Source organism: Puma concolor, chromosome B1, assembly GCF_028749965.1.
Source record: "Puma concolor isolate L17-30 chromosome B1, mPumCon1.1.hap2, whole genome shotgun sequence".
Classification (NCBI taxonomy): Eukaryota; Metazoa; Chordata; class Mammalia; order Carnivora; family Felidae; genus Puma; species Puma concolor.
Window position 1 is genome coordinate 7,325,204 of NC_141670.1, and position 24,648 is coordinate 7,349,851.

General features: G+C 39.3%; 1 protein-coding gene across 2 annotated transcripts in view; it reads right to left on the reverse strand.

Moving 5' to 3' along the window:
• GPM6A (glycoprotein M6A) overlaps positions 1–24,648 on the reverse strand; it is a 355,480-nt gene that overhangs the window by 39,691 nt on the left and 291,141 nt on the right. For both annotated transcript variants that reach the window (XM_086703118.1, XM_086703117.1), the window contains exon 2: positions 6,219–6,411. In XM_086703118.1, coding sequence (XP_086559244.1) covers positions 6,219–6,411 — 193 coding nt within the window. The remainder of the gene's footprint in view (positions 1–6,218; positions 6,412–24,648) is intronic.

Here is a 24,648-nt window from a genome sequence, read left to right on the forward strand (position 1 = left end):
AAAACTATTTCCTTATAAACTGAAATTCATTGACCTAAATCTCTCTCTGAACCACAAAGCAAGTTTTCCTCTACCAGATAACCTTTCAATTTGTATTTGAATGAAATCATCATATTCTTATCTGTAAACATTTTTTTCTAAAGTTGCTGTTTCCCTGGATGTTAAAAAAGAGAACAGGGGCGCCTGGGTGGCTCAGTTGGCTGGGCGTCCAACTTCACTCAGGTCATGATCTTGCAGTACATGGGTTTGAGCCCCGCGTCGGGCTCTGTGCTGACAGCTCAGAGCCTGGAGCCTGCTTCGGATTCTGTGTCTCTCTCTCTGCCCCTTACCCGCTCACACTCTGTCTCTGTCTTTCAAACATAAATAAACATTTAAAAATTAAAAAAAAAAAAAAGAGAGAGAACAGAAATTAGATTTTTGAATTCTAATCAAGTCTGAAGCCTACTCCGGTGCTTACCTTGGTTGGAATATCTACTCTAGTCAAACAGTCCACCACTAGGGGGTATTGTGTGCAGGGACAGACTTTAGGAAGTGTGACAGTGGCCATCATCATGATTGTAACAGCAGCAGTGTCAGCACTATGTTCATAAACAGGTGTGTAGCCTTAATAGGTGCTAGTCCTGTTAGAATTGTTTTAAAATATCAACTCATTTTATCCACATACCAACCTTAGGAAGTTGGCAGCGTTAGTTAAGTCCCTTTCACTGATGAGGGACTGAGGCAGACAGGTTAAACTTGTCCAAGGTAAGAGAACTAGAAAGGGGCAGGGGTGCCTGGATGGCTCAGCTGGTTAAGCATCTGACTCTTGGAACCCACTCCTAGTTTTGGCTCAGATCGTGATCTCACATTCGTGGGATTGAGCCCTGCATACGTCTCCTCACTGATGGTATGGTGCCTGTTTGGGTGTCTCTCTCTCTGTCTCTGTCTCTCTCTCTCCCTCTCTCTAATGCCCCTTCCCTGCTCCTGCTCTCTCTCTCTCTCCGTCTCTCCAAATAAATAAACTGAAAAAAAAAACCCCAACAATATAAAGGGGCAGATACCACATGAAACTAACCCAGTGAGTTTGACCCCAGAACCCGGGCTCTTATATTCACCACACTCTGTTGTCTCTCCATCTAACATCTTCATGGTTTATATACTGGGTTTCATCGTTGATGTTTTATATTAATGAAGTGGGTTTTTTCTTTTTCTTTTTCTGACACTTATTTGAGGACTACCAGTCTGGCTGAAATACTGCCTAAGGAGATCCTCTCTGGTCACTGTACCAGAAGTAAGGAATTCAGTATGGTTTTTCTAACATAAGTTCTAGATGAGACTGAAATTATTTTTGAATCTCCAATTCAATAATCAATATCTCCAACTCAACAATCTCCTATCAGTACTAATTTGTCTGGTCTTCAAAACGCTTGTAAGTAGAAGACTCCAGCAATTTGGTTTGACTGTCAATCCCCCAGGTCAGACGGGTACACTGCTGTGATTTCTGTCAGCCTATGAAACCTGGTTTTGTCTTGCCATGAGTTCCTACTTTCTTTTCCCTTCTCATTCCCATCCATTAAGTGACTGAAAACTGTTTTCTACATCATTTAGTTCCAAGACAGAAACATGTAAACTATAAGCAGACTTAAAGATTTACATACATAGGAAGTTGAGAGCAAATCCAATATATCTATTTTATCTGAGCTTACTGTCTGCTTTTGTTTTAGGCAAACAAAGATTCTTTTTTTTTTTTTTTTTTTTTTTTTTAGAGAGACAGAGAGTGCACGAATGGAGGACAGAGGCAGAAGGAGAGAGGGAGGGAGAGAGAGAGAGAGAGAGAGAGAGAGAGAATATCTTAAGCAGGCTCCACACTCGGCCCAGAGCTTGACACGGGGCTCAATCCCACAGCCCTGGGATCATGACCTGAGCTGAAATCAAAAGTTGGATGCTTAACCAACTGAGCCACCGAGATGCCCCAAGATTAATTTTTACGTGTGCATTAAATATCAAAGAATTCATTATCTAGTAACCTCAGTTTTTGACACCTTAGCTTCAAGTCACAGTAATAAAACTTCGAACACAAAACACATTCACTTTGGAAATCAATGGTACCAGATCCTAGACCCTCTCCATAATTTATCAAAACCCAAATATAATCCCTGTCTAATAAGTTACAAGAGGGTGTATTTGTGAATAAGACTGTCTTTAGCTCAGTCCTCCAGAGAGTTACTGAAAAAGCCAAATCACTTAGCAAAATTAGTGGTTTGGATATTTGAGATCTAATTTTCTAATCAGTTTCCACGTTGCACTGTCCTCTATGAATCTGTCCTGCAGAAGTGAAATGCTTACCCCACTTTCTTGCTCACTCACCAAATGAAACTGATGGAACACAGAACACCTTACCAAGTGGCTCTCAGGTGAGGAAGTCTGAATCACGGATCAGAAAATGATCTCTTGGTCATACAGCAGAAAGTGATGGAGTGGTGGACCGGTTCCCCATGTTGAGGGGCCTTAAACGGCTATGCCAAACTAAAAAAAAGTTATAGTCAGAGGATAAGACTATCTATCCCCTAAGGGAAGCAGTGGGCTAGGCCACACACTCATCGTCACAACACTTTGGAGCCAACAAATAACCACGGACTTAGCAAGGATGAAAAGTTCCTCAGAAACCAAGTTGATGAGGAGGGACAGAGCGATACTTAAAAACAGATCAACAGGTCACCAAATCTTTGAGCAATTCCCTCTCCTCTCTCTCTCTCTGGGGGTCTCCTCTTCCAAATGGAGTAGGACAAAATGATTTGATGGGTGACATCAGCTGAGGATCGAGGAGCCGCGTGTCAATCGCCTTCCCCTGTTGAAGGCTGGCACTGCTGGGAATTTCGAGTCCCAAACGCAGACTGCGTGACCGCAGAGATTACTCCTTTATTGGTTTTTAATATTTATAAACTTGTTTATTATTTACATGCAAACTTATTTATGAGAAGTCATAAATGCCACACAGATGATTAGTGAAATGCAATACAGCAGTCATCTTTCAGAGCTCCTGACCTACATGTTTCTTTCTGTAGACTTGGAGATACTGACCATATTGAGATGTGTGTGTGTGTGTGTGTGTGTGTGTGTGTGCGCGTGTGTGTGTGTTTAAGAGAAAGAAAACAGTGAAGAGACAGAGACAGAGAAGCTAAGAGAAAGAATGGAGTAATCCTCAGATCCCGAGGACCATAGGAGAAAAAGTGGAGGATTGGGCAATTGGTTTTATCTTTGAGTTCACACATCCAGTAAACAGGCTTCTTTTCCTTTATAAGTAAATGAGATAGGAGTGCCTAATTTGGCTGAACCAAGCATGTGAAGTAGGGGGAAAAAAATAGACTCTCTGTAAATGACTAAAGTTGGCCAACAAGGGTTTTCTTCACATTCTCTTCCAAACTTACCTTAGCTTATTTCCAAGCAAACTATGCTGCCCACTAAACACATCTCTCATCCACCTCTATTCTGGATTTTCTTATTTTACATCCTCTGTTTCTCCCTCACTTTATCTATTCCTCTGATATCCCTGTAAGGCAGCATCCCATAGGGTAATCCCTACTGGCTCTAAACCTGCATTTAAAATCTTTATCAGTTGGCACTAACGGTACCTAAGAAGTTTATGATGCATATCTTCCCTCTGTTTTTCCAAGCTGTTTGCAGACAGGGAGAGAGTCGGAATTCGTTTGGTAGCTTCAGAAGGCCTTGTATAAAGAATTTTAGTTATTTGAAACATAAAAATAGAGATAAGGTGAGCACTTGCCTTTATTCCAATCAAAATGGCGTCCTTCCCATTCCAAAAATGCATTATTCATTTCAATTAATTTCCAATGAAACAGAGCAAAGGTAAAAGTACCAAATTAAGCAGACGATCTCTGCTTTCTCTTCTGAACTCCCACATATACTCTTCCTTCAGAGCAATAGAAGTCTGTGATATATGAAAGTCTGCTGTCTAAATGTCAAATAGATGTCTTGACAAATGGTTCCTGATGTCCACGATCGCCTCCTGTCACTTATTAGGCTCATGATTTCTTACAAACTTCTATTCTGTATCTAAGGTTAGCAATTTGGATGTAGCCTAAATATAGAGAATCTGTAGATTTTAAGGACATCTGTGGTAGCTTAAAATAATGCACAGTGAAAACATATTTTGTCCAGTGTAGGCTGAGATAAAACTAAAAAGAAAATGTCAGTTTTATCACATGAAAATATATCCTTGCCATCATCTTCTTAAGGATCTCTGCAGGCTATCCTGCAATAATCCAAAGCATTTTCAGATAATTCAATCATATTCCAAATGATGAATAAACTTACAAGGGTCGATTCATGCTATATAGCTAATGTAATGGAAATTGATAAACTGTCTACTAAGGGCTTAAAGAGTTTAATTTTAATGGATCATTACTATTTTTCAAAACTAATTTGTAAAATGAAATTACATTGGTAAACACGAGGAAAGTGATATAAAGTCCTTTGTCATCTTTAGTTTATGATTTTTAAAATTTGCTATGAATTCTTCATTTCAGTAAGTCAGTGACATTGATTGAGCTCTAAATTGATACTTCAGAGTTAGGGAAATTAACTCCTTTCTCCTCCTAACAACTACATTGGGGGGAGGTGCTCAGTCTCACACACCTGCTTTGTCATATTTCTTATTTTATGGCCAATCTTTCCCAAATTTTAAGTGACATTATATTTGAGAGAAGCATAAATATTTCCAATAAATACTCCTTTCCCTAAAAATTTTGCTGTACACTATGTCCAAGGGTACATGCTTTCCACTTTGCAGAGTAGGAAATTCTTTCTCTATAACGTGGTGGAAATGTGTGCCGTTTTTTACCTTTTCATTTATATAGAAATCAGCAATTTTAATTAATAAAATCACAAGGATAATGTACAGGCAATATTTTATTCAAGATATTCTGTCTGTAGCTGATAGATTATAAAAATTTTTAGCAATAGGGTATATTTTCTGATATTGGAGTTGGAGAAAAGTTGTCTTCTACCTAGAAAGTTGTCCAGGTTGACTGAGCGTTGTCTTAGATTAGGGTCTTAAAATGAATTATACCAGGTCAGTAGGAACTGGCTCTGGGTAAATAAGAAATGTCATTAACCTTTTTGATGGAATTCTAAGAGTAAAAAGCAAAGTCACTCTCACCAGCTGTATTAATTACTAAGATCTGTAACTCTAAACCCATCTTACTCCAGAAAAAGTATATATAAATTAAGCGGATTTGAATTCACTCTGAATGACAAAATAAAGCAACATGAAAAATATTGTAATTGCACAGTATCAAGAAGCATGAAATCCATGCAAGAAGTTGTAGGGGAACAGATGCTATGCTGGCTAGTGCAACAGAAAGTCTACTATCAGCTGGTATTACAAAATACAGCATAAAAACAAGTTATTTTCTTTTTGTGGGCATTGTATCACTCAATAAATGAGCTGACCTGGGAATTTATTTGGAACTAAATTCAATCCTCAACACTCGTTCTCTGTGATATTCAGCAACAAGGGACTGCAATTTAAACAGCAAACTCTTTTACTTCTAGACCATGTGTGAGTTACTTTTTAAAAAATATTAAAATTCAGTGATCCCGGGATTCTGCATTTTATGAGTCAAACGTACGTCTTAAGTATAACTCACGGTTGTAGCAAAAAGGTGCTCAATATTTCTTATGATTTGTCATTAACCGAAGTTAATAAGAACCACTCCCAAAGATTAATTAGGAAGTCCACATCATTTCTGTGAGGCAGGAAAGAAAGACAGTATTACACCCAGAGCTGAATGGGTGTGTTTAGAAGGTGAGAGAACCCGCAGAATTCTGCTAACTGCCTAGAATTAGCAGCAGTGTCTATGTTCACACCTGGCTCTGTTCTTTATCCTCTGTTCTCTTCTATTAGAACACCTTCTGCTCAAATGAGAAGAGCCAAAGAAAGGCAAGCATTCCGCTTAATGGTGACTGAATTTTGGATAAAACTTGACAGTCAAATTGAAACACAAATCAAGTCCAGATTCAGCTGGCTTCCAACCTTCTGCTATGTGTCCTGTATTCATGGTAAAGGTCGAAGGTATCTCATCTCAGGTGTATAACCCAAGGGTATTTATTTCTTCACCTATAACTTTGCCTCACTGGACTTTAGACCCCTGTTTATTCAACACGCAGCAATGCGAACATATACTGTCAACGTAAGAAGCGATAGGAGGGTGACTCACATGGTAAAGACGTCAAGTGTATCTCCAGCAGTTCTTGCCATCTCAAAGTAGGTTTGCAGGATGTTGACAGTTCCAGAGAGCGCTTCATGACCACAGCCACAGAAGAGGGCAACCCCAGCGTAGAGCAGGATGGTGGCAATCAGAGAGGCATAGGGAATGCCTCCCAGGCATTTAATACAGCACTCAAAACACCCTGCAGAAGACCGACGGGAAAATGTTAGAAATTTATATTTTTTCTTCATCTAATTAAAAAAAAAAGTCAGCATTATGGGAATGTATATTTGCATTTAAAGATGACATCAGGTCAACACGCACATCCAGTCCTAGGCTGCCCTGGGGGCTATAAAAATCAGGTTTCTTAATTATATGCCCATCCTCCACAAATAAGAGAATATTTACTTTCATTGTTCTATCCCCCAGACCAACAGATGCCCTTCCTTCCCAACTCAGACTTCCCACAATCTTCACAATGTGCATACATATCATTCTACCTTCACTTTATTGCTGTCAGTTTCACATGCTTGAGTTTTTATTTCAATGACATTTACTCTAAGGAACTCCCTGTAGCTGTGTTTTTAAAATAGTGAGTCAAAACCTATTCAATGTGAACCTAATTTAGTGAACTTCAACCAGAAATTTTGAGAAGTTTGAGAGAATAGACTAGACTATCTGAGAACATTGCATGTAGCAAGGCAAATTATATTAGAATCTTTTGAGTTAAGAGAGTAGTGTACGTTAGCTTTGTAGTGACTCAAATGCAGAACCCAGTTCTTGGCTGTGGTGCATGACTGAAAGCAATGAGAAAGATACGGGCACAGGAGAAAAGAGACGAGGACGGGTAAAATCTTGACTCTATCACTTTATGTTTTTCAGTAGGTTTATTCTTTTCATTTCATCATTTGTAAAAGAGTGACAGAATTTCTCTCAAATCATTCTTTTAAAAAAATTTTTTTTAACGTTTATTTATTTTTGAGAGAGAGAGAGACAGAGCATGAACGGGGGAGACTCAGAGAGAGGGAGACACAGAATCTGAAACAGGCTCCAGGCTCTGAGCTGTCAGCACAGAGCCTGACGCAGGGCTCGAACTCACGGACCGCGAGATCATGAACTGAGCCGAAGTCGGCTGCTTAACCGACTGAGCCACCCAGGTGCCCCTCCCTCAAATCATTCTTGTGAGCATTAAGTAGGTAATCACACTACTGGGTATTTACTCAAAGGATATGAAAACACTAATTCAAGAAGATATCTATGCACCCCTGTGTTTGTAGCAGTATTTATTTACAACAGCCAAATTACAGAAGCAGCCCAAGTGTCCATCGACAGATGAACGGTTAAAGAAGACGTGGTGTGGATATGTATATACGTGTGTGTGTGTGTGTGTGTGTGTGTGTGTGTAATGAAATATTATTCAGCCATAAAAAAGAATGAAATCTTGCCATTTGCAATGACATGGATGGAGCCAGAGTGTATTACGCTAAGCAATATAAGACAATCAGAGAAAGACACATACCGTGTCTTGATTTCATTCATATGTGGAATGTAAGAAATAAAACAAATGGGCACACCCAGCTGGCTCAGTGAGGAAAGCGTACGACTCTTGATCTCAGGGTGATGGATTTTAGCCCCGCATTGGGTGTAGAGTTTACTTAAAAATAAAATCTTAGAAACAGGAGCAAACGAACAAAGGGAAAAAAGGAGACAAACCAAAAAACAGACTCTTTACTACAGAGAACAGATGGTTACCAGAGGGGAGGTGGGTGGGGGGATGGGTAAAGTAGGTGATGGGGATTAAACAGTACACTTAACTTGGGAGCACTGAGTAACGTACAGAGTTGTTCAAGCACCCCATTGTACACCCGAAACTAATACAACATTGTAGGTTAAGTACATTGGAATTAAAATGAAATACAATTTAGAAGTGAGCTAATAAAAAATAAAATAAGAGTGCGTCAATACATAAAATAGTGCATGACAAACAGTAGCTACTCAATAAATCTATCGTATCTACCATTGCTAGACACACCTTTAACTATATTGAGATGAACTATGATTGTGTTGTAACGTGGTTTCCAAAAACACGTTGACTACAGTAATCACTTCTGTTTTTTAAAGCTTTGTCACGTTAGTCTTTTGAAAGATAACTTTTTGTTTAAGACATCAGGCTGTTAGTATCAAAAATAACTGTGAGAATTTGCTAGGTATCTTCTAAGAGATTAACTAGAATGCCTAAGTGTGTATGTTTTGCAATAAGACATATTGATGAGGTATTTTGCACCAGTTGCTGGTGAGAAAGGAAACACAAAGGGCTGCCAGGCCCAGAGCAACTCCTACGATGATCTCAGTTTCCCCTCCATCTACCTGTGTCCCTCCCTCCCCCTACCCCCATTCCAGAGATTTCCTCCTACTCTTCTCCTTTTGGAAATTCTTGATCCAATCTCCTTTCGTAATGCCGAAGCCTCTCAAAAACCCTCCATATAACTGACTCTTCGTTTCTGCAGAAGCAAATAAAAAATGAGATTGGAAAATGGACTGTTATTTATTGTACTTAAGTCATAGGAAGATCTGTGTGCACCTTATCTAGAATGCATATGTGTTTATAGTAGCATATGATTCATGCAATAATTGTAAGCTTCCTGTGTGAAGTAACTGTACATTTAGAGAGTGGTCTAGACGGCTAATTTGAACACTGATCATTGGAACTGGCCTTCTTGAGAGAATTATGGCTCACCTCTTCTGTCCCAGAGGCAAATAAAAAGAAATCAGAACACCTCTGCACTTTCAAAGCAATTGTTATTACAGAAAATCATTTCCTAAACCTTATTCCCCCGACACACACACACACACACACACACACACACACACACACGTGCGTGCGCACACACAGAATGTGGGGAAGCAGAAAACGGTAGAACAGCTTGACACTTCATACGATGGGAAGCGATTTCACTAGCAGATGGATGAGACCAGAGTGTGTAGCCTCTGAAGGTCACTGAACGCAGTCTTGAGTGGAGATTAACAGGAGAGCAGAAAAATCTTTGAACTACTCTCTGTCTCTCCATGTTGTAAAATTTTCACCTTATTGATTATGTAAAGATAAAGGAAAACAAGAAACAAAATCAGTACCAACCCAAAGAGGAGTTACCCCTTATCTTGGGAAGCGCCCCAAACACTCCCATGATTTCAAACCCCATTGTGATTTCTCCCTACTACTGTTCTTGAAGAATTTGATATAGGTATGTGGGCTTTCCTCTGCAGTCAGAGCTGTCAAAATCAGATTAATGTAATGTAGTCAACAAAACCCTTCGGAATAGAAGTCTAAAGAGAAAGAAAGAGTCCGAACATCAAATTCACGATAGGAATTATCTTTGCTGGGTCCTCCTTAAAGCTTTTAACAAAGCAAAAATAAAATCAGAATGAGGTCCAGGGACAAATGAAGAGGTAAGCCTATAGACGGTCACTAAAATGCCACTGACGACTTCTGGTTAATTTTGTTCATCTGAATTTTAATTCAGAGTCAGTTTCTACTTCTTTTACATTCTCTCAGTTGTGGTTTAGCAGTTACCAGTTACCTAGACTGTATACGATCAGGAGGTGGGGGGGGGGGTTGTTAGTGTCACGGTCTATAGGATTAATTACAGCTTCAACTGAGCAGTGCCTTCTAAATTTCGACAAACATGAGAAAAATTTCAATACTGCGTTAAACCCAAATTGACGACCCTGAGTTCAATGGCATTTCTGAATGAGTTTAAGGTCTCCAAATCGAACGGATTTTTTTTTCCTCCCTGTTGAAATGCGGCCATTTAAATCCCTCACAATTCCATCATCCCTACTGACAAATCCAGGTTTCTCTGAACCTTCCTCACTGCCACGTTAGGCTCGCTTCCTTCAATTTAAGCCCCAATCCTCTGCAAGAGTTTTACTCAAAATAAGAAACAGTAAGAATCTTATCATGCACATTTTGCACTTGGGATGGTCTAGATCCTAACTGCCCCCGCCCTGCCACGGGGCCCGAGTTGCCTGTTGGATTTAAAAGAAGACTCTCAGAACTCCCGTGGGGGGAAGCGGAGCATCACTTCAGCCTTCTCTCCAGCTGCCAGAATCCCACAGAGCTGCTGGCAGGAGAGCATCTCTCCACCCACAGTGAGAAGGAGCCTTGGCAGAGCAGCAGAATCACCATGGCAACCGTGCTCTGGGGCCCGGGACGTGCTCCCAACAATCATCCTTTAAGGCTGAGGCTTCCGCTGCCTCCCACCTCCACGTTTTCACTGCCCCTCAAACGAGAAATCACTCCATTTAGTGAGGATCGGTGAGAGCGTCATACGCGGAGGGCCGGCACGGGAGAAAAATAACATTTCTTGAGAAAATCTCTATAAAGACAATAAAGACGAATTTGCACAGCAAACGCTTTCAGTACAAGCTATGAGGAGAACAGGGCCACCGACTCTCAAACAGAGCCGATGGTTCTAATGCTGAACGTGGAATTTACACGCCGTCCGGTAGACACTACCAGTACATGCACAGAAGCGCTTCTCACACCTACCCGGTTGCTGGCTGTATTTTCTCAAATTAACACTACGCCTTTAATCTCATATGAAAAAAATATATTGAAGGAATGACTGGACTTCCTTTTCAATACTCGGAAACATTAGCATCTGTCCAATATCTAGTGGGGTTATACACGGACTTGCCCTGATATAAAAATTCAAAGAAGACAGAAGCTCTGGACATAGTCCACATTTTTTTTTTAGAAGGATGAGATCTACGAGTACTTTACTTCCATTTAAACACTGCGAAATAAACACAAGCCTTTGCCACTGCTCTTTCCACAAAGTGCACCGAGATAAGTCAAGGGGAAAGAACGTAAGCCAACAAGACAAAGAGCCTGGAAGAAAGGCGTCTGGGAAGGGAGGTTAGCACAGTGGTGGATTCCGGAAAAGAGGTTAACAAATGATACGGGCAATTATTCATCGATAAATATTTCCTAATGAGTTGATGCGTTCTCTACTGAGCTATGATGTCACCTGGGTCACTACCACGTACCCAGAGAGGCCTGGGTTTGTTTGGGGGCTGTCTGTTGTGCTCCATCAGTGTCCTGGTCTGTCCCTGGGCCAATATCACACTGCCTTACAATATGTCTTGCTTTGTGGTGGAGAAAATTCCCCCAACTTGTTCATCTTCCTCCTGCGGATCATGCTGTTAATGGCCCTCCCACCTTACCACGTAAATTTCAGAAACAGTTTGTCTGTTTTCACAATTTAGCTAATTGGAATTCTGATTTGGTATCTATACACTGATTTTGTATCTAGAAATTTCACAAACTTCTTGTGATGATCTTCTGAATTATTTTGATTCTGTGAATTACTTTGAGTTTGTTGATGATCATACCATCTGTGAAATTCTGAGCTTGCTTTCTTTTCATGATTTGTACCTTCTACTTATCTTCCTGTTGGCTTATTCCGTCAGGTACAATGCACGGAGACAAGGAGAAACAATGAAAAAAAGGGCACCTTTTCTTGCTCCTGATAATAAAGAAAACACTTGCCAGGTTTTACCATCGAGTGTGATGTTTGCTGTTGGTTTACTGGTTAAGGAGGTCTCCTTAATTTTGAATTCCATAACATGCGTTTCCCCCATCTGTTGAAATAATTTTGTTGTTTCTCTTTATCTGCCATTTCAATAAGTTTTTCTAATTTAAACCAGCATTCCTGAGAAAAATCCAACTGAGTCATACTGTATTTTTCATACGTTGCTGAATTTGTCATGCTAACATTTTGTTCAATACTTTTGCATTTATCAATTCACTCCACAAATAGTTCCTGGGTCCTCACCAGGTGCCAGGCAGCATGCTAACTGCCAGAGCTGTGCAAGTAAGGAAGTAAACAAGGGCCCTGCTCTCTTTCTAGAGGTGGGAGACAGACAACCGGCAAGATGCAGAAGTAACACACGAGAGGTGGTGGAAAGTGCAGACAGAAAAACCCAAACAGGGAAGGGAAGTAGGGAACAGTGGAATAATGATCTCAGTTTTTTTCAGGAAAGGAATAACCAAGGTGACATTTTTAAAAAGACACGAAGGAGGGAAAAGAGCAGTCCCAGAGGGTCGGTGGGAGAAGAGGGTTTCAAACAGGAAAAGGAAATGCTAATGTCCTGAGGTAGGTGTGTGACTAGAGTCTCTAAGGAAAATTTAGGAAGCCATTGATGGTAAAATAGGTTGAAGCTGAAACAAAGGAATATAAAATGAGGCTAAAAACGTAATGGGTGAGGGTGGGGACATCTATGTTCATGAATGTGACTGACATCTAATTATTGCTTTCTTGTGTTGGAATCAAGTTTACACTAGTCTTGTACAGTGACCTCCTTCTGTCCCTTGGGGTTGTGGGGTTGTTTGTGTCAGGTTTAGCTGAACAACAAATATTTGGTAGAACTAGCTAGTAAAACCATTCAGGCCACTTGTGTACTTTGGGGGAAGAATTTTAACTACTAATCTAATTTGCTAATATTTATAGAATTAATCAAGATTTCTATTTTTTTAAGTCTGTTTACTAAGTTCAATTTTTATATATTTGTACATTCAATATAAGATTTAAAATTTATGATGAAGTTGTATGTAATTTTGTTTTACAGTATTTTTAAAAAATTTTTAATGTTTATTTATGAGAGAGAGAGAGAGAGAGCACAAGCAGCAGAGAGGCAGAGAGAAAGGGAGACAAAGAATCCGAAGCAGGCTCCAGGCTCTGAGCTGTCAGCACAGAGCCCAACACAGGGCTCAAACTCATGAACTGGGAGATCGTGACCTGAGCCGAAGTCAGGCGCTTAACCAACTGAGCCACACAGGCGCCCATTTTATAGTATTTTTAACTTATTTATCATCTGTTCATGTTTCCTTTTGTTTTCTCAGATGATTTCAATATCCTTCCTTTCTTCATTTCTCTACCCCTCTACTTTTCCATCTCCCCTCTGCCTCCCCACCTTTATCTCTTTTCCTTTTTCTCTCTTTCTCTATTTTTTTAAATTTTTAAAAATGTTTTATTTATTTTTGAGAGAGAGAGAGAGAGAGACAGAGACAGAGCTCGAGAAGGGACAGGCAGAGAGAGAGGGAGACACAGAATCTGAAGCAGGTTCCAGGCTCTGAGCTGTCAGCATAGAACCCGATGCAGGGCTCAAACTCACGAACCATCAGATCATGACCTGAGCCGAAGTCAGACGCTTAACCAACTGAGCCACCCAGGCGCCCCTCTCTATTTTTTTAAGTGAATTAATTTATTTTGAGAGGGGAAGGGCAGAGAGACAGAGGGAGAGAAAGAATCTCAAGCAGGCTCCAAGCTGTCAGCTCCAAGCCCTACTTGGGGCTCGATCTCTCAAACTGTGAGATCACGACCTGAGCTGAAATCAAGAGTCACACCTCAAATGACTGAGCTACCCAGTCGCCCATCTTTCTCTGTTCTTAAAGTCCACCAGTCAGGATAGCCTATGTTTTATGTTCCATGTTTGCTACATTAAAAAATAAAGATAAAAAAAACAGTTTTAATGATTTAAAATATCACATTTTATCTTTCATTCAGGTTATAATGTTTCTATCCCAGTTTAGTGCTGGGGTTCTCCACCTACTATAGCTTGAGTTCAGAAACTCAGGCTGAAAAAAAGGAGACATCGTCTTGAGCCCTGCCAGTCATACCCTCAGAATAAAAAACATCAGGAAAGTCTCACTTTGACAATGAAATACTCTGAGCTACAGGTGAGAGATGCCACTTCTACTCGAGTCCAAAGGCCAGAAAGAGCCATCATGCCTCCCTCTCAGTCACAAAGAGCAATTCTGTTTCCACAAGACACAGGGCCCTAAATACTTAGCAAATAGTACTAATAACTATCATAATAAAATTCTAATGTTTCTTAATATTACTATGCTTTTTACATAACCCATTTTGCATGAGTATTTCATGTTTCATTAATTTCTGTTTTTAACTTATTTCTTTGATTTTACTTTATTAGGGTATATTTTGCTGTACATTTCATAATGTCTTGAGGCGGTTGCTGACCTCATTAGTTTTTAGTCTTTCTTCTTTTCTAATAAAAACCTAAGGATATAAAGTCCCTTCTAATTGTGAATTTCACAAGTTCTAATATGTGATCTTTTCATCATTGTTCAGTTGTAAGAATTTCCTAAAGCCTACCTACTGTGATTTTTGACCCAAAATGTATTTATATATTTGTTTTCTTTGATTTTTTTTGCTTTAATTCCCAAATATGTGATATTTTTCTGTGTTTTGGGTTATTATGTGTTCGTATCTTAACTGCATCATTGTTAGAAAACATGAGCTACAGAATAGCAATCTTTTGGAATTTATGGTGACTTCCTTTAAATTCAATCTTAAACTTGGGTTTTTCAGTCTCAGGTAGCAGAAATTAAGGTCACAAACTCAGAGGAGAGGGGGCTTGTGGGATCAAATTTTGAGGGGACTTCCCCTCCCAACCCACCCAAGGTAAAAGGAAGGTAATTTTCTTTTCTATCATACACAGAATTTTTGTCATGATTGCTGTTAGGTTTATGTTTTGTTTTTCTTTTCTTTTCATGGCTTAGCCCTCCACCAGTGCGTTTTAGAGTCCTGGATTTTACACTATGTATTCCAAGCTGACTCCATGCCTGGGGTGGAACTCAGGCTCAGAAGACCAATGCATACATATATAGGAGTAAATATATTTTAATTACATCTATATTTTACATATGTGTATATTAAATACATACACATATTAATTCCATAATTTTAACTGTTTTACAACAGCAAAGTTTTTCATGTCATGTAGTCTACCATACTGCTGGGAGTTCACTCTTATACAGGGACAACAAAAGATCGATAGGTTTTGGAGGAATATCTCCAACTTGAAAGAAGGAAACCAAAATAAACACAAAAGAACTCAGAGAAATGAGAGACACAGCAGGCAGCTGATGAGGATTTAAAAACAGTACACTCACAGACACACACACTCATGCACTCCTACATTCCCCTAGGATATAAGTAAATACATTGCATTCTTGAAATAAGAGTAGATGCTAACAATAGGCAACTGCAAAAAAAAAAAGTCAGAAGCTCTTACTAAATAAAAACATGATAGCAGAAGTTTACATTTTAACGAAAGGGCTAAAAGACAAAGGAGAGGAAACATATGACGCGGTAGAACAAAAAGACAAAGATGGAAACTAAAGAGAAAAGATAACCAACTTAGGAGATCAGATAAGGAGCTCCAAGATCCACATTCAAATATGAGGTCCACCGTGAAAAGCAGAGAAAATGAAGATTAGCAAATTAGCAGACACTCAAAAACAGTTTCTAAAATTGAAGAATGTGAGTCTCCAGATTGATAGGACTCTCCTTTCTGGGAGGATTCCCTTCGTGGCATCATTTTATCCGCACAACTACTACTGCCCCATAGCCGTGCCAATACCAAAGCACAGAGAGGCTGGGGTTGTGCTGTGTGGCCAAAAAAGCACTTCTAGTTATAGCTACTGGGGCCATGGCCAATAAGGGCCTTAGACAAAGTCATCAACACACAAGGGAAATGTGAAGTTATGACACGGGTAAAGTTAAAGCAAATGACTTTTCAGAGGACTGTTTCTGAAAATGAGTAACAATTCAATATAGCCTTAAGATCCTTCAGTGTCTGTGGAGATGTTAGTGGCACGGAGCCAACCCGACCGTCTCTTACCCTATTATGCAAGGTAACATGTCCCTTGAATAGAAATAGTACAGTTACCATTACATCATGACTTGACTGTACTAAGTTTATTTCACAAATTCACCCCTTTTTTCTCTGGCTTGTTAGTAGCATGGGCACTGAATCACTCTATCAATATTCAGGGAATGTTTTTGAGCACATACTAGTTTTCTGCACTGAGTATACAGGAATGACATATACATATATATGGCCTCTACTCTTTTTGAGCCTACATACTAGGAGAAATAAAATCAGAAATTTCTAGTACTTTTTCAGAAAGGTTTCTAAAATTATTCTTTCTAAATATCTAGCACTGTGATATCTTGAGTGCCCAATCAGAGCACCCAGGATCACAGCCTGGCTTATCTGGCTTATGTAATAACATAAAAGCACAAAACTGTACTTCTGAGGAATGCATTATACTGTAAAGTTTATAGCAGACAGACTTTATAATAGTTAACCCTTTAATTAATGACATGATCATCTCTCTCCATATATTTTTTTATTTTTAGAGAGAGAGAGTGAGTGCAAGTGGGGAAGATGGGCAGAGGTAGAGAGAGAGAGAGAGAGAGGGAGAGAATCTTAAACAGGCTCCACACTCAGCGTGGAGCCCAACATGGGTCTTGATCTCACGATGTTGGAACGACCTGAGCAGAAATCAAGAGCTGGACACTCAACCAACTGAGCTACCCAGGCGCCCCATGATCATCTATATTTTTAAAGCATTCAAGAATATAGTCCACTTAATCCCCAAATATTATTAAAATTTTAACTAACATTTAAATATATTCCTAGTCTAAACAAAATACAGAGTTAAGATAAACATTTGAATAATTCAGGGCAAATTATTAAGACAGCAAACTAAAATGACAGGTTTTAAATGTACATATGTTAGTCATTGCTACATACTTAACCAAATCAGTTCCTAATACTAAAAAGAGCATCTTGAAAGAGGAAAATAATATTGGGAGATTTTCTTTATCCCCTCCTAATTTTGTGGCTGGGTACCAAAACCACCAGGGCTTTTGACAAAAATAGAGATCCTAGGATTTCCTCCCTTGACAACTCTGTTTGTATCAAATGCTTCAGTTGACTCTGACGGAACAGCATGGAGAAGCCATGTAGTACCGTATAAAATCATATTACATGCCTAACATGTTTTAAGATGAGTTGATAAACTAGATACGTATATAATACAGGGATTAAGAAGGATTTACTCTAAGAATTTTGTACAGATTATTAAACAAAGTAAGCAGTTTATAACTCAATCACATCCATAAGGACTTTTTGAGCAGTTCCAATGCATCAGAAACACTGCCAAGACTTTTAAGGTGTCAACTGTGTGCTCTCCAGAGCAACGCTATGAGGGAGGTATGATCACATACAGGCAATTTTACAAATGATTATTGAGGGTCAATACTGAAAAGTACATGAAGGTCTATGTAGTGTGGGCTTTCCAGAAGAATGATATTTTTCTTTCTACCATTCGTTATTAAGGAATTTCGAGAATACTAATATTTGTGACTCAGATCGCTTTTATAAAACTGTATCACTGATTACAGAACATTTTGTACTGGTCAACATGACTTGGCAAGAATGTCTTGATTAATTAAAGATATTTCCCTAAGCAGAAAAGTTAATTGCTTCAATAATGATTAGAGCCATATTCTCTCACTGTGATAAATAAGCCTGGAGGGTGAGATAGCAATCAGGTGGAGACATATTTCTCATGTGAAATCAGAGCAATCCCTGGGGGGTTGGGGGGAGTGGAGCACAAACTACTCTGAATTTCACACCCCTGTGAGGTTTTTGTAGCACACATCTTGTTCAGATGATGTTTGGAGATCTAGCTAAAACTCCTATCTCCCCCTGCAATGAATCGACCTATTACTATAAATATTGGCATGGCTTGTTTCCTAACAACTTTCAAATTTGTTCAAAATGTTGCTTGTTTGTTTGTTTGTTGGGTCACCCATTGGTGCCTCATGAGCCATCCCCAAAATGTATTAGCTTAAAACGATATATTATAATTACTCACATTTCTCATGGGGTTACTGAACTCAAATGGGACAGTTTTCATTTGGGATTATTTAAGCAATTGCAGCCAAAAGGTGGGTGGGGCTGGAAGTCATGTGAATACTTGAGTGAACTGGATGTCCAAGATGGCTTCTTCGCTTGCATATATGGTGCCCAGGTAGCATGCCTGAAATAACTGAGGACTCACTAGGAATATCTCATTTCTAGTGGCCTCTCCAAGTGGCTATTAGGGCTCTCTCACAGCACGGTGCGACACAATGGGAGACTTCCATCAAAGCAGTAGCTCCAAGAAAAAGTTTCCAATCTTCTTAAAGAATGAGCCCCAAAATGGCAGAGCACCATTTTTGCCACACCTCCTCTCAAAATCATCACCGACAGCCCAGATTCTTGGAGGTTGAAAGGTGGACTCCAGCTCTGGATGGAAGAAGTGGTGAAGAGTCTATAGCCATCTTTAATTGGCCACAAGATTATCCAGTTGGAAACTGAACTCTCTACCCCAAGAGCTGCTTTGGTTTTCTCCATGATGCTCCTGAGCATAAAACATACTGTTGATCTTAGTTGTTGATTTGGTTCGTGGACTCTTCTCACCAAAATGTAAAAACGATCAGCTCAAACATTTCTGCTTTTTGTTCATTTTTATATGCCCCGTTCCTGGAATAGTATCTTCCTCATGGTGGGTGTTCAACTAATATTTCCTGAGTAAGTCAATTAATTGGAAAATCTGTCTCAACAAACAAACAGGACAGGTCAAAAAAAGTCGCCTGCCTCATGCTTTCCACCATGTCTACCCTGTAGACACAAATGTCAGAATCATGAAAATCTCCTACTTTGGGATCAAGAAAGACAAATTGGGGGAAGAGATATTGGTTACAACACTATTTTTACGTTTTGGGGAGTTTCATATCTGTTGTTTTTATCAGCTTATTTTTCTTTCCGTGTAACATGTAAACAATGTTTCTGCAGGTTTGCTGGGGAGATAATTCAAAAGCCCTCCTGTAATGGATTATCTTAATTTTGTAGAAGAAAAAACTTGGATTAGGATACTCATCATACAATAGCATACAGCTACGCACACGGCAATGCTTGCACTTGAACTAATACGCTTGCCTCTAAAATTCTGCTCTGATAATTACACCATACTGAGGCTTAACAATATGACTCTCCGCCAAATGAAATAAAGACACATACTTCTCCTCCAAAAACAATACAGAAACAGTTCACAGAAGATCCTGAGAGCCTCCGAATGATTAAATTCCAAACAGAAAAAGTTGACGGCATTGACAATAAAAGTAGAGTCAGTGGCCCCCTTAAGCAAACAAATTTAGGAAAAGAGGATGGTATTTTTAAAAATGCATTCATCACACGTTATTTACTACTGTTCTATAACATTTGCTGTGATTCTGAAAATCGTTTGTTAAGTAACGCTCCAAAATAATGTGGTACCTAAGACAGACTTTCTCTGAAAGGGCTTTGCCTTCCTAGATGGGTCTTTCCCTGATCTTACGTGTATCACCGACTCAAATGCTGGGGGAAAATCTTTGGAAACATAAATGAAAGTAGGTCACCCTCCAGCTTAAAATCCTTCCTTGACTTTCCTTTGTGCTTCGCCACCATTACAGCGTCACACTGGCCTTACCCACTGGGGTGCTGTTGGTGATCTCTCGCCGCCCACCGCACGCCAGCTCCACCGGCCACCTTTCCCTTCCCGAAGATGAGCCTTTGCCCTCATGCTGTTCCTTCCGCTGTGACTGATCTATACTCCTTCCTTCTCACAGTCTACCTCTCTTCCTTACAGGGAATCCTTTTTACGGCTCATGAAAGAGGATCCTATTTTCAACATGAAAAAAGTCTCGTGGAAATTGCATATTCACTAACGAAAAGGCAGAATTACTTAATCGCACCGTGACTTAAAACTCATCCATTACTCACAGGCATTTACTTCTTAAACTGTGCATTTTTCTGCACCACTAATTACCACTTGGTCACTAATGATGACCCTGCACAGATGGCCAACACGTGCATTCGGTGGAAGTTTGTAATATAGCACAGGAGCACCGCTGTTAAGTGTCGTATGTTAAATATAGATGAACAATATAATTTAAAAAATTAACCATCACTCTTTAGGAGAGACCACTTTTCCAAGAAAACGAGAAAACCTGGTGATAAAACGGATCCTGTAGGATCACTGGGGATATTCTGTTTTACATAAAAAAAATAATTCATACCCATGTGAATTACACAACTTAGGATGCGTGTTTTATTCTTGGCTGATAGGGTGCACCACGTGTTATTAAAAAAATTTTTTAAGTGTCCCTGCACATCACAATGGAGCCACAATAGTTGGCAAGAGTTTTCAGGGTAATAAGGTATTCTATGTTTTCAAATAAACATTATGCGTTATATAATGAAGCAATATGGCATTATGAGGCTGTGTTTTTAACATTAAAGAATATAAGCCTTTGTAAAATTGTGCCAATTAAGTATAGCAGTTTGGTTTCCAGATCAAGTATCCTGATATAGTACTATCTTTGAACCTCAAGACCAAGGCAATTTTAAGATGCTTTTTATCTTTATGACCACTGAGAAATTTTTTATAAAGAAATTAACATCTAAAAAAGCAATATTTTGTTTATGCCATTATTTCAGATATTCTGTGGATTTTTAGAAAATAAAATTAGTGTTTATATTCAATGTAATGTTGGGGCGCTTGAGTGGTTCAGTTGGTTAAGCATCTGACTTCAGCTCAGGTCGTGATCTTGCTGTTTGTAGTTCAAGCTCCACGTCAGGCTCTGTGCTGACAGCTCAGAGCCTGGAGCCTGCTTCGGATTCTGTGTCTCTCTTTCTCTCTGCCCCTCCCCTGCTCGCACTCTGTCTCTCTCTCTCAATAATAAATAAACTTTAAAAAAATTATATTCAATGTAAGTTTATTCTTTAATTAAGTGAATGCATTAGGCTATTAAGAGGGGAACATCTGAATTATTTCTAAAAACCTTATGCAAAATTTAGCTGATCAGCAAATATTGTCTTCATGTATTTTATGATTATATTGTTATTTTAAAAATAAAAGAATAAGTGAATTTTTAATGTTTAATTTTATTTTTGAGAAAGGGAGAGAGTAGGGGACAAGCAGACCGAATCCGAAGCAGGCTCCAGGCTCTGAGCTGTCAGCACAGAGCCTGACACAGGGCTCTAACCCATGAGCGGTGGGATCATGACCTGAGCCCAAGTCAGACACTCAACAGACTGAGCCACCCAGGTGCCCCTAAAGTTGTTGTTGTTTTTTTATTTTTAATTTTAGAGAGAGAGCGTGAGTGGGGGACAGAAATAGAATGGGGGGCAGAGAGAGGGAATCTTAAGCAGTCTCCATGCTCAGCAAGGACCCAATGTAGGGCTCAATCCCACAACCCTGGGATCATGACTGGAGCGGATATCAAGAGTCAGATGCCCAACTGTCTGAGCCACTCAGGTGCCCCCAAATTCTCTTTTAAAAGACAACACGAGAGACTCCTGGGTGGCTCAGTCGGTGAGTGTTGGACTTCAGCTCAGGTCATGATCTCCCAGTTGGTGAGTTCCAGCCCTGCCTGGGGCTCTCTGCTGTCAGTGTGGGGTCTGCTTTGGATCCTCTGTCCTCCCTTCTCTCTCTGCCCCTCCGACACGCCCACTCTCTCTCAAAAATAAACATTTTTTAAAAATTAAAAAAAAATAAAAGACAACATGAATTCCTTATTGAAAGTTTGCTTCTTCAATTCAGTTCATGGAAATTCACTATGACATTTGCAGACACAATCATGGTTCTTGAAACATAACAATAGGTTTTTAATGCAATCTGGTATTTTAGAATTTACACATTTTTTTCTCAATTTAAAGATGATTTTGTTTCTCAGGCAGGCAGATGTTAAAATTTTCCATTTCATAGTTATGGCATGAGGCAAAATTTAAAGCCATGTTCTGAAACGTCAAAACGATAGGAATATTTTGAAAGTACATTTCCTAAATCAAAAGATTATTTCAAAATATATATGGAGTAGAGAATAAGTCACCTCTGGACAAATCACAGGATAGTGTTGTATCAGGAACATTAGCAGAATTTTCAAAATGGGTACATAACAGTTATTTCTTCACAATTAGTCACAAACAACTGTCACAATATGTTAGAAGAAGTCTCTTCTGTGGTCCAAAAGTACCGTTAAGGGCTTCTGAATTATCTAATGTATATTTGGAAGTAGGAGAAATGGCAGCATTTCAAAGTAGAAATGTCATTTCTGTAAGCACTATCTTTTCTCAAGCACCCAGAGTCTTTAAAAAGCTAAAATATGTCTTTAAATCAACAGAACAATAGTCTTCTTTTGTGTCCATGTCCTTCTCGTTTCAAGGAGCTGTTGGTACCTGTTCTGATCCCTCAAGGACAGGGAAGTGCTAGTTCAAAGTCTGTAATAAATCTTTTTAAATATTCTGGAGGCAACGTTGATTTTTCTCGGAGCCATGCCCAAGCCTGTCACTTTGCTTGTATTACAACTGGAATGAGAGCACCAAGATGACAAAATAAAAACGCAGTGTGTTTTTTTTGCGGTGATTTTCACTCTCTACTAATTTGTCCCATACCCCAAATGCTTAATGCCTTTTGCTTCCTTTGATCAGATCCCATATAACTCCTAGATAGTAGTGGTGACAAAGGTTTAAGAGGGAGATAAGAAGACTCCAAGGCAGACTGTGAACACGTGGTAACAGAATATGCCCTTGGGCTGTTTTTATACTCTGCTCACCACAGGGGCGTCTTTAAGAGAACTCAGTCGATGTCTGAAAACCTGCAATTCACATAGATCTTTCTTCTTTCACATTACTAATCCCCAGAATTTTATGAATACACACAAAGCTCATTTTCAGGTCCTGCCAGTCACCGCTAGCGGCTGTGGAGCAAAAGAAGAATTGTTGCAAAAGTAACAGCAGAATGCCCGTGGAAAACCAAAAAAGCAGACACATTAGATGAAACATGAGGTTTTTGTCATCTCGAGTCCAGACCCTATAGAGCGCTTGGATATAGTGCTCCTATGTCGTGGTTTGCATGTGATTCGGTAACAAGCCTCTGAGATGAGGGGTCAGGATTCATGGATCTTTCTACGTGCTGCGTGTCCTATGGAGTCTGGCTCGCGAACACAGCGAGCACGGAACAACCAAGGACCTATCTTCTTTCTCCATGTTGCCCTGTTTTTCTTTGCATCAGTTACCGACGTGAGTCAAGTTCGCCCATCAAAGAAGGTCTATCCTTCAATTTCAACATGTTGTCCACTCAAATTATATTGGAAAAAACACACTGGAGTCACAGCAACAGAATCAAAAGATGGAGCTAAAGCCAAGCAAACCTTAGGAATATATCTTACTGCGTAACGAAAAAACAGTAATTTCTGTCTTTGGCCATGAGTGGTCATCATTGAGGTATAATGACCAAAGTCCGCAGAAAGTCGTAACAGAACTGTGTTACATTTCTGCCTTTTTTTCAATAAGTAGCAGTTCCTTAAATCTGTCTAATGCTTGCTGGCTTTTCCCTATTTTTAAAAAGCAAAATCTAACTTAAGAAACTCTACAGGGAGGTTTTATGGGGTACAGGATTGGTTTTTATTACCCTTAAAGTTGCTGTATAAACTCATTAGCTTAATGGTTTTTTTGAGTCATTGGAAAGTCCTAGCTTAGATATCCTTAAAGATACTGTTTGCTAAAGAAACACATTCTCTGGAATTAAAACATGGAAGACAGTGTTTTGTATTCATGATGAAAACTACTGACCCTTCAGGCAGCTTCCACAGATATATATGATCAAATCCAGAAAATTAAAAGGATCTTTTTTCTAATGCATCTAACAATGTTCACTCTAAGATTGAACTTGGAAGGGAGACAAAGTAATTAGAGTGAGACATTTAAAATAGATTTAATTAATGACAGTGAACAATATATTCCAGTGGTATGATAGTCTTTCCTATTTTCTTTAGTTCCCAAATGTGACCAAATTCCATGCAATAATTTTAAATTATATGATGCATAATGTCAAATAGGTAAAAATGGCTCTCTACTGTTAGAATAGCAATATTTAAAAAAAAATCCTATCATTGTTTGCAGATGATATTCTGGGAGAAGAGGCTGACAGTAACTCCAACGATGTATTCTCATAAGCAAATTCTAAACAAGGCCTCGCCTCGCTGCTGTTTAGTTATGTAAAAATGACGTATGTTTCCAACGTTCTTTTCCTTTCACTTAAGAAACCACAAGAGTTGAGGTATCTTACAACCAGAACTGAACAAAGAAAATCCACGGGAAGTAGGAAAGGGGCCTTGATCAGATAACTCACGACAAAGAAGCACGTGTCCGGGAGGGGCTTTGGACTCTGTTTCCTTCAGTCCAGTGTTTAATGGAATCAAGGGGATTCCCTCCTCTTTGCTCAACATTACTGTGACTCCCATTTCAACCATGTATTTGACTTTTTAACTCTGTTAGATGTAGCTGGGAGTCAGGAAGCCTATCTGTTTGGAAATTTGGCAAATGCTAAAGTACTGAAAGAAAAAAAGGATACTTCTGGAGGACTTTGGCCAGAATACTGTATTTTTACCGAAGGCTTCCAGAATTTGAAGTGGTAGACTTATGGTATTTCCATCATTCATTACCTAAGTTAAGGGAAAATAAGATGAGCATCAGG